At 41.6% G+C, this 10601-nt stretch overlaps 1 protein-coding gene across 1 annotated transcript in view; it reads right to left on the bottom strand.

The window, feature by feature from the left end:
* Vwa8 (von Willebrand factor A domain containing 8) overlaps positions 1 to 10601 on the bottom strand; it is a 315245-nt gene that overhangs the window by 142377 nt on the left and 162267 nt on the right. Inside the window, exon 21 of the mRNA XM_028752706.1 lies at positions 9060 to 9136. Within this exon, the coding sequence (XP_028608539.1) occupies positions 9060 to 9136 (77 nt within the window). The remainder of the gene's footprint in view (positions 1 to 9059; positions 9137 to 10601) is intronic.

Here is a 10601-nt window from a genome sequence, read left to right as displayed (position 1 = left end):
TCTCTGCTCTGCTCTCTCTGCTCTGCTCTCTCTGCTCTCTCTGCTCTCTCTGCTCTCTCTGCGCTCTGCGCTCTGCTCTGCTCTGCTCTGCTCTGCTCTGCTCTGCACTTCAAATGCTTTGGCCAAAGGTGGCACAGAGAACAGGAACAATGTCTGCTTGCAAAAGACCAGGAGCAGGAAAGCATTAAGACCTCTTTCTCCAGGAAAGCATGGTGCTCTGTGGACTTGCTGCTGGGAACTGGGAGTCACCACAAGTTCTCCACAGGACAGAAAGTGATCAGCTGGGGGTCTGTGAGGCATAAGGAGGACGGAACAGAGGCTGGGTTTTTAGTCAAGAGGCTACAGCAAACCAGGGCAGAGGCACAGAATGGACTAATTAATATCTATTATATTAACAGGCCGATGCTAAGGCTCTTTCCCCAAGAGAGACTGGAGGCAGACCTGTTTCCTTTAGCTATTGGCTGGGAGCCTTAAACAGTTATTAGCCCAAGTTTTGTTGTTCTCTTATAGGTCCATCTCATACTAAATCAACTTACCCACTAAGTCCCGAGACTAGAGAAAGTTGTCAACATGCAGAATATCCCACTGTAGTTATAAAGTGAGTCATTGCTGCTAAACTTTCAGGGTTTAAACTCTACTTTGTCTCAATTTACTCCCTATCACATGATCATTTGTTTAAATTTTTACACCATTTTCTACTTCCCTGCAAATTTCCTATAAAAACTGTCTTTCACAGGGCTGTGGTGGCGCACGCCTTTAATCCCAGCACTTGGGAGGCAGAGGCAGGCGGATTTCTGAGTTCGAGGCCAGCCTGGTCTACAGAGTGAGTTCCAGGACAGCCAGGGCTACACAGAGAAACCCTGTCTCGAAAAACCAAAAAAAAAAAAAAAAAAAAAAAATAAGTCTTTCAGAAGTCACTTACACAAACATGCTTATCTCTGGCTCTGCTTCAAGCGAACCCGACCTAACTATTTGACTATTTGAAGGTAGCAATCACTTTTAGTTTTTCAACAATGTTACTGTTTCTTCCTGTACAAAACATTATAGATATACCTCAGTTCACAGGAATTTCTCATAGAGTTGTGTACTGAGCAATCCTAGGAACATCTACCAAACCTGTTGGTTGAAATAACCTTCTATTAGGGGCTGGAGAGATGGCTCAGCAACTAAGAGCACCAGCTGCTCTTCTAGAGGACCCATGTTCAATTCCCGGCACCCACATGACAGCTGACAACTGTCTGTAATTCCAGTTCCAGGGGGGATCCAGTACCCTGACATAAATATATCTGAAGGCAAAACACCAATGCACACAGATAAATCATTTTATCAGTGCTCATTGGTCACTGCCATCACCATCTAAGAGCAGCAGCTGTCACATAAGTAGCTCCACACTTTCTAAAGCTCAACAAAAGCATGACCAGCTGAGAAAGTCCTACAGGCTCCTCCCTCCTTCCAGCCTGCTTCTACAGAGCATCAGAGAGCAAGCTGCTTGATGGGAATGAAGTGCCCGGGTCTGCAGCGCTGGCTCATCAGCCTTTGCAGTCCACAGACGAAAAGCTGGAAACCAAGCAAAAGATGGTATCACGGAATCAGGGCCATCCCGGGGGACAGTAGTAAAGGCCCACCCTGACTAATGTTATCTGTGAATCACCTGAGAGACAGAAAAGAGGACCACAAAATTTTCTGGTGACACACCTCATAGGAGGGATGGATGAAATACATTTAACAACCTGGAGAAGTTGTCAAAAAAGCAGAAGAGAAAATCTAGTAAGGACAGTATTATTGATTAAAAATGGGGAAAGACAGAACAGCTTCCCAGGGGAAAACAGTTTGGGATGAAGCTGAGGAGATAACAACAGGACACTAGAATTTAGCCTATCAAGTGATATTACACAGACTTGAGGTAGACTATAAGCATTAGTTGCCCAAGAGTTTAACTGTATGAACAGTACTGTAGTAAGACATCTCAGATTCAGTACAATGAAGTCAAGCAAAGAGCTAGAGCCATGATGTACAATGTGTGACTGTGTGAGCTCAGCCAGCTTTAACTTTCCTATGCCTCATTGGTTCACTTAAAACAGAGACAGTCGTGGTAGAATTCACAAGTGCATGGTGAACAGCAACTAGCTACAGGCTAAAAGCATATTAGGAACAGGGACAGACATCATCTATCTTAGTTTCTCTTCCGTGCTGTGAGAAAATACTCTCACAAAAGCAACTTAAGTGCCGAAGGGCTTATTGTGGCTCAGAGTTCAAGGGTCCAGTTCATCACGGTGGGAAACCATGGTAGGAACAGCTTGCCCATCAGCAATTAGAAAGAGAGCAAGTTGGCACCCAGCTGCTTTCTTCATTCTATACAGCCCAGGAGGATGCTCTTCTATGGAATGGACCCATTCACAACCAAGATAGGTCCTCCCACATCAATTGCTACACTCAAGATCATCTCTTACAGACATTCAAGACGGTAAATATGACCTACACAATTCACCACAGCTATGCCCTTTCTCCTAGGAGACTGTAGAGCTTGTAAAGTTGATAGTCCCTGTATGCTATATAAATGTTTGTGGAAGACACAAGTACAGGAATTTTGATAGAATTGGAAATCAACCAGACACAAGTAAAAAATAACTACAAACCAAAGATCTACACATAGCAATCTGAGGCTTTCTCATACTCCATGCTGTCAAATGGGAGTAGTGGTAGGCATTTAATAGGAAAGCCACCACTTACTTAACTCCTAATAAAATGTTTCTAAATAGGTTTTTGAAATGTGTAATGGGGAAAGCTGAGATGCAGGTGCTCCCGGAGGTTCTCAGCAACAGCTGCCATATGCCCTGTGCCAGCCCTGGATTCCTTCATCACAGATAAGAGTGATGTGATGGCGGCGGTTCAGTTGGATTATTCATCCATGAGACTTGAAATGTGCATCTTTTCTATTTCTTACCAACACTTCTATCTGCCCTCTGGGACTTTGCAAACTTTGACTTTTGTACTGTCATGTCCTGTTCTCCTCAGCCTGGGACGAGCCCTGTATGTGGATGCCGCTGTGCTTTGTAAAGGCATTCGCTCCATGATATCTGATTTCAAAGGGCTAATAGTAAATTGGCACCTACTTGCTACAGTAAGGTATTACTTCATTTGGTTTTGGAAAGGGACAAAGTTAAGACAAAACAGAGAAAAGGAAAAATGATTTAAAAATAACCACAATATTTTAACTAGTTGGGCTGTCTACGTTATCTAGAGAAAAGTCACAGGTCCCTTGTCTAGAGATGCCTGAGTCTACAAAGAATCTCCCTCAATTCTTAAACAGCCATGGGTTCCTGTAGTTAATGAAAGCCGATCCTGGACAAGAGGGAGCTTGACAGTCCAGATGAAATGAGCACACACTAAGTAACCTCAGTAAGCATTCACTGTATCCAGAATGTACAGAGAGCCCACACAGTGTTGGCCTCATGACTGCAGGTCACATGTACACACACATGTCCCTCAACTTGACCAATTTCCTGTACGTGGTCATGCTATTGCCATTATTCTTGGACACACACATTCATTCATTTACTCATTCAGACTCTTCCATATCCCAGCCCTGCCCTCCCTCTCTCTTCCAAGGCAGGTTTCTTTCTGGAATTCTCATACAGCCTTCTCTTCAGTAACCCCAGCACTCTGTTTCTTTTTCTAATTAGATAACTTCCCATAATTAGTCTTAACTTCCTTAAGACTCAATGTGAGTGGAACCTTCCTTCTCCAGATCCCTTTACTGTTTCAAATCATGTCAGATTTCACAATGTTCTGGATTTTGGAGCATTTCAAATGTTAGATTTGTGGACTACGACTATTCTGCCCATGTGATGCAAATCAAGAGCTTCACATGTATTAGTTTAGCCTGAGTGCTCCACAGTGAGCCAGCTGCAAGTGCCTGACGCCATGGTGAGCCTGCTGCATACATTCTTACTTAATCTTCTTAGCCAACTGTGAGAAATCATTTTATTTTGACTCAAGGAGTTTAAGAATTCACAAAAATTTGTGAGGACAGGATTTCTCTCTAAACCTCATACTCTTTCTATCCAGTGGTACAATTCCCTACTGTGGGCGTTCAAAGGAGCAAATGTTGTACACAATCTAAAACATAAGAAAAGATGAAAGAAGTTACCAATCAACCAAACTCTGAATGAAGAAACAAAAAAAAGTTCAAGTTCAAAACTTGTGAGCAGGACATGGACTCATTTAGTCTGGAGTAAGCTGATCATAAGTAGAGACAGGCCAGCTGAAATAGAAAGTTAGAGCTGTACTAGGAACCACAACAACATCTCTCTCTCTCTCTCTCTCTCTCTCTCTCTCTCTCTCTCTCTCTCTCTCTCTCCCTCCCTCCCTCCCTCCCTCCCTCTCTCTCTTTCTCTTTCTTCCTCTCTCCCTCCCTCCCTCCCTCCCTCCTTTCTTTTAAAAGATTTATTTATTTATTTCATATATGTGGGTACACTGTTGTTGTCTTCAGACACATCAGAAGATAGCATCAGATCCCATTACAGATGGTTGTGAGCCACCATGTAGTTGCTGGGAACAGAACCCAGGACCTCAGGAAGAGCAGTCAGTGCTCCCAACTGCTGAGCCATCTCTCTAGCCCCTAACATCTCTATTTCTTAGGATACTGCTGAAGAAAATAGCCAAGAGTAGAAATCACAGAAATGTGGACTTGTGCTTTCATCTTTGTATCTGAAGAGCATCAAATGAAATACAATCTAGTAGCTCAGCCTACTTAAAGTCAGACAATCCTGATTTTAATAAAGATGTACTTTTATTCAAGAACTATAGAAGTTAAATATGCAGGTGTCCTCTTTCACATCAAATGAACATAAGTCATAAAATTGAGCAATTCATTTACAAGTCTTGGTATAAATATGACTCCTATAGACTCTTCCATTGGAAATGTATACAATTAACCATAATCACATCTATCAGTCTTCTAAATCTCTTAAGCCACACTCTTCAGGCATCTTGATTTTAACAACAGACATGAGTTGCCTAGCCTGTTCATCATATGCACTGTGATCATTATAACCTAAGCTCATAGGCACACTCCGCAGCACCCTGACTACTGCACTGTGTGCTCTACTTATCAGGACTGCTCTGAGTGGCTCTTGTAACTAATCTCTTCAAATGACATCCATAAACCAAACTGGGAGGAACTGATTACAGGGCAACCCTCAGCAATCCACTGGAAGGATTCCACAACAGACACAGCAGAGACATTAAGTGATCATCTACACACCAGACAAGTCCTATACATTCTTTCAGACAGTTAGTTTTAGGTCCTTTAAACATGTTCCACTTAAAGCAACTGAATAATTAAATTCTATGGGAAATGTAGCCCTAATGTTGTAGGTAAGGGGAAAATCCCTATGTTGAAATTTGTGAGAATAGCAGTCTAATTAGTGAGAACTTTATAATATTTATATTTTAAATTAAACCATTTTGTCTTCCACTGTACGTAGTCAGGTAAATATTTAATATGATTGAGTAGAGATATCTAGGCCCTAATAAAATGAATAGCTATTTTGTTTACAACACTATTATCAATTATATAGCAATAGGTGTCATAAAATATAAACTTCAGCTTTGACATTTTTATTATTTTGAGTTTAGAAAATTCCTTGTAGAAACTATCTCTACACATTTATGTGGCCAGTGTCAGGATTAGCACAGATTATGTACTGGCAGAAGGTGTCACCATTTTTAGGGTCACTTGTTACTTCATAACAAAATGTTCATACTAAAGGCACTCTAGACAGAGAGCAAGGAATGCTAGCTCTAAGTCTCTAAGATTTTGAAAGCACCCTGAGTACCAACTTCTTCACTAAAGATATTGAAATACCAGACAGAGAGAAACATCATGAATACTATGTCTATGCTGTCACTTAGAGGGGAAGGACTTAAGATCCAAACACACTCAGAATCTTAAATACACATGTTACAATTTAAAGGCTGAAAACTAAATGACGTAGGCATTTAGAAGTTTAAAAACAAACAGATCAAGTCCAAAGGAAATACAAGAACAAAGTAATAGAGACAAACTCAGCAATTAGTAAAATGAAAGAAAGACACAATAGTAATTTCTTTGAGTAGAACAAGATTGTTAGCTGGGTATGGTGGTGTATATCTTTAATCCATGCACTGGGAGGAAGAGGTGGGCAGATCTCTGACTTCAAGATCAGCCTGATAACACAGCCAGCCCCAGGACAGCTGGGGCCACATAGACCCACCTGTCCCAAACAAAACAAACACCAAACAACAAAGATAATAACAAGCACAAACAGGAATAAACGAGAGGCCATTATTTACCTTATATTCCTGGGATTACACCCGTATGGTCACTACATATCATCCCTTTAGTGTATATTTATGTGTGCATGTTTACAGCTGTGTGGGTACATGTGTGTGTACATGTGCTGGAGGAGGCCCACGGTTGATGCTGGTAGTCTTCCTAGGTTACTCTCCATCTGACTGAGGCAGGGTATCTTAACTGAGCTGAGAATTTACCAACATGGCTAGTTTGCTTGGCAGCTTGCTCTGGGCCTCGTTTGTGTCTGACTTTCAAGGGCTGGAATTACAGATAGGCTACCATATCTGGCATTTAAGTGGCTGCTGGGAATCTGGGGCTCCTAACTCTGCTTCTCATGCTTGTATGGCAAATACTATAATCACTGAGTCATCCCCCACAGCCCCATACTGTCCTTTTATAAGTTGTTGGATGTGTTTGCATGTGTGTGTGTGTGCTGCTCTAAAAATGTATTTTTCCTTTACATGAAAGAGCATTTTTCTTAATGTGCTATTCGAACCTTTCTCCATTTAATGTAAAGCAACCATTTGATTGAATTGTTCCATATTTATTGCTCATAAGAAGTGAACAGTCATTTTTACTATTGTTCCCTACGTGCAATGTGCCTTTTCTTGCTTGGTTTTCAGCCATCTGGTTATGATGTGGCATCCTTTGCCATTCACTGGGCTATTGATGATCTCATATTACTATGTCAATTTCAGAATTTTTTTTAAAGATTTATTTATTTATTGTATGTATATGAGTACACTGTTGCTATCTTCAGACACACCAGAAGAGGGCATCAGATTCCATTACAGATGGTTGTGAGCCACCATATGGTTGCTGGGAATTGAACTCAGGGCCTCTGGAAGAGCAGTCAGTGCTCTTAACTGCTGAGCCATCTCTCCAGTCCCTCAGAAAATTTCTTGCTGCTACCTCTTCAAATATATTCCTGCTCTACTACGTCCCCACCTTTGAGACTTTAGTGTTGATATTATATTGCTCTTTTTCAGTGTTGTCATTCTGGGTCTAGAACTCCTAATTACTGTCTTGTTTTGCTTCTCAGTTTCCTTTTAGAATATGTGAAAGTATTTATGGTGGTGATTTTATAATCACTCTGTGTGAATTCCACCATCTCAAGTGCATATTTCATATTTATTCATTTTGTTGCTTCTTTCTATGTCCCAAATTCCTCACTGCCTCCAAAAATATCTTTTTTTTTATTTTTAATGTTATCTTGCATGAGAAAGAAGCTCTAAAATTATATAACTGATGAGCTAGGTTCTTCCCCTTTTCCTTTTTATCCCTCTATCCTTTCCCCTGGCTGGGGTCATTATACAGAGCAAGCTGCTCTTCAGACTCAGTCCTTCTGTCTCAGCCTCCTCAGTACTGGGGTTACAGGTGTGCGCCACCTCCACCAGCAGCAAGCCTGTATTCTGCACATTTCTTGTTAACCTCAGGATAGTCCCGAGTGGCTCTTGAAAGGATGAAAAATGCTACTTCTAAAGCATAGGCTGCACAGGCTAATGTCTACCCACCACAGCACCTACAGCAGCCCAGGTGACTGTGGCTGCTCACAGATTCCTAAGGGTAGTGCTGTTCCCAGGTCTGTGGGTCTGTCCAGGTCTAATGCTCTTCCTGGGCTAGGGCTCAGCAAGGGCATGAACTCTAAGACGGAATGTTTGTTTTGGTTTGCTTTGTTTTTATTATTTGTTTTTTTTTTATCATATCTCAACTTTCCTTTAGGACTTTTCACTTTGACCTTTGACCTGCTAACTGTTTTTATTTTAAAAATTTCTCTCAGGAACTCATAATTATTTAGCAAAGAACTTAAACCAGATACTCATTCTTTTAGAACAGTCCAGTGTTCTTTCCAAGACAGCATTTGTTATCTACTGGGATCAAAATAATACTCGACACTAAGTTTAAACTGCTCAATACTTGGTGTGTATGTGTATCTATATATCTATATATCACTTGTGTCCTGATTTGCTCCAGTATTTAGTTTCTAGTAGATCTGCTGCCTGCATTTGGTTTCTAAAATGAGAACCAGTCCACTGCTAAAGCTTAAACAACTCATGTTGAGAAATCTCATTTGCTTAAAAGTTATCCCTGAACCACTATTCCAACCACACAAAACTAAATCATCCCCACGTTACCTTAAGAAAGGCAAGAGATACTATGTCCTTTCCATAATCTATGTTCCTTATCCCACACTGGAGCCCACAAAGCTCATAGCTTCTCCCTGTCAGCCAGCTTAGCTTCTGAGTAGGAGCAGGGACTTGGCCTCCACATGGCTTCCAACTGGAGTGCCTTGATGTTGTTGAGACCTGCTGTATCTCTTTGTGCACAAAGCACCTATTAACTTGTGTATATAAGGTATTCATCATTCAACAACTTTTAAAAAAGATTTACTTATGTCTATGTGTGTACCTGAGCATGGGTACCACACACGTGAAGAGGCCACAAAAAGGTATTAAACCCTCTGGAACCGGAGCTACAAGTGGTTCAAGAGCCACCATGTGGGTGCTGGGAACCAAACCTGGGTCCTCTGTAAGAGCAGCTGGTGCTCTTAGCCCTGAGCCAGTCTTTGCCCCTCACGACGTTTTAAGGAAAGGATAGCTATGAGCAGGAGGAATGGGAAGGAAGCTGGTTTATAAAGCAGGCTTGTAAGAGAGTCTGTTTAATTCATAGGAGAGATGACTAATTTAGTCAGAGCTCAAAGGCCTCGTGGACAGTCTCCTACCTGTGCAGCTGGATGTATTCTCGGGGTCTGTTGAGCAGGTGAAGGAACCGGTCCACGATCTTGTTCTTACCTACACCCTGCAAATACACAAACGGATTTAAGCAGTAAGAAGTTTTGGAGGTAAATTGAAGGCAAGCTACTTCTTCAAAGGTCTGCTACTTTTGTTGTTACTAAAACCCAAATCAACGAACATGTATGGCACATCTCCTGTGACACAGAGGCCACTGAAGGCTCTGACTCTGAAGTGTGGTGACCCTATGTCATTCTAATGAGAGGAAATCCAGATGCTGGTGTCTACCTCTTGACCTCTGTTTTAGTTTCACAGTCTCATATTATCACAGAACACTGAAGACTGTAGGTTATAAAATACCATCAAAGGCAGTCAGATACATATAAAAATAATGGCTTTTCTTCAGTTTCTCAGAAATACATTTCAGATATAAGAAGATAAATAGAACACCAAAGTTCTTCTTGATGTTGTCCTGTACTTTTTCCTTTAAAACTCTCTAACATTGGGCATATTAGTATAATCCAGCTGTATGTGTTCTTAGATGTGCCCTCCTTCCCTCTGACTCATGCTGGAGCTACTGACCTTCTGTAGAAGGTAGACCATGTACTTCCTGATTTGAAAGTTTACACAGAGCGGCTCAATACAACTAAACCTAACCACTAGGCTGTATGTGAAGAGCAGGAGTTGAGTTCAGTATCGTGGGAAATATCATAACAACATTAATTTCTTATATTTTCTCAAGGTCTCTGTTAAATGTTTTCACGTGTTGTTTAATCACCACACAGATGTAGCACCATCAGTTAGGAAATAAGATTGTCTTAATGTCACAAACCCAGAAGGCTAAGGCTCAGAAATGCTAAGCACTGCAACAATCACAGTCAATGACAGAGGGCTCAGTTCTGGGTGTTTGATCCTGACGCTCATCCTTTTAGTTCCTGTGCACTGGGTTATATGCTTCAGTATGAACTTCATTTAGGCAATCTGGGCCTCACGCTACCTCCTTACTCACTCCTGGAAGCCACCCACCAAGCTCCCACATTCGGTTATGAAAGCTGAAGAACTAGATTGACAAATTCACTAATGCCAGAAAATAATGGGTCATTCCTTCTCTTAGGAATTGGCTTAGTATCTACAGTGATTTCACCCACAAAAGTGTAAGCCTAGCACAGAGGCCCAAACAAGGAGAATTATACTTGCACATTTGCATGTCAATTACAACAGCATGGAAGCTTTAAATGGCATGCTGGAAGAAACAAACAGTTTAAAATAGAAAAAAAATTCAGATGATGAAGATGTCTATGTTAAAACTTTCAGCTCCTTTAATTTCAGTAACCACAGAGAAATGCAAACATCACAGACTCAAGGTAACACCAGAGACAGCAAAGAGCTAAAAGCTGTTGAGTCCTGAAAGGTGTCAGGAGCTCTGCCCCATCATCAGTCACACAGCAGAGCCTAGAGGCCTCGGCAGGGCAGCTGCAGGGCAGAGGCAGAGGGGCAGAGGGGCAGAGGGGCAGAGGGGCAGAGGGGCAGAG

The sequence above is a fragment of the Grammomys surdaster genome, unplaced genomic scaffold (assembly GCF_004785775.1).
Source record: "Grammomys surdaster isolate TR1022 unplaced genomic scaffold, NIH_TR_1.0 125934, whole genome shotgun sequence".
In the NCBI taxonomy this organism is placed as follows: Eukaryota; Metazoa; Chordata; class Mammalia; order Rodentia; family Muridae; genus Grammomys; species Grammomys surdaster.
Note: the sequence above shows the minus strand (reverse complement) of the source record. Positions and strands in the feature narration are given on the sequence as shown.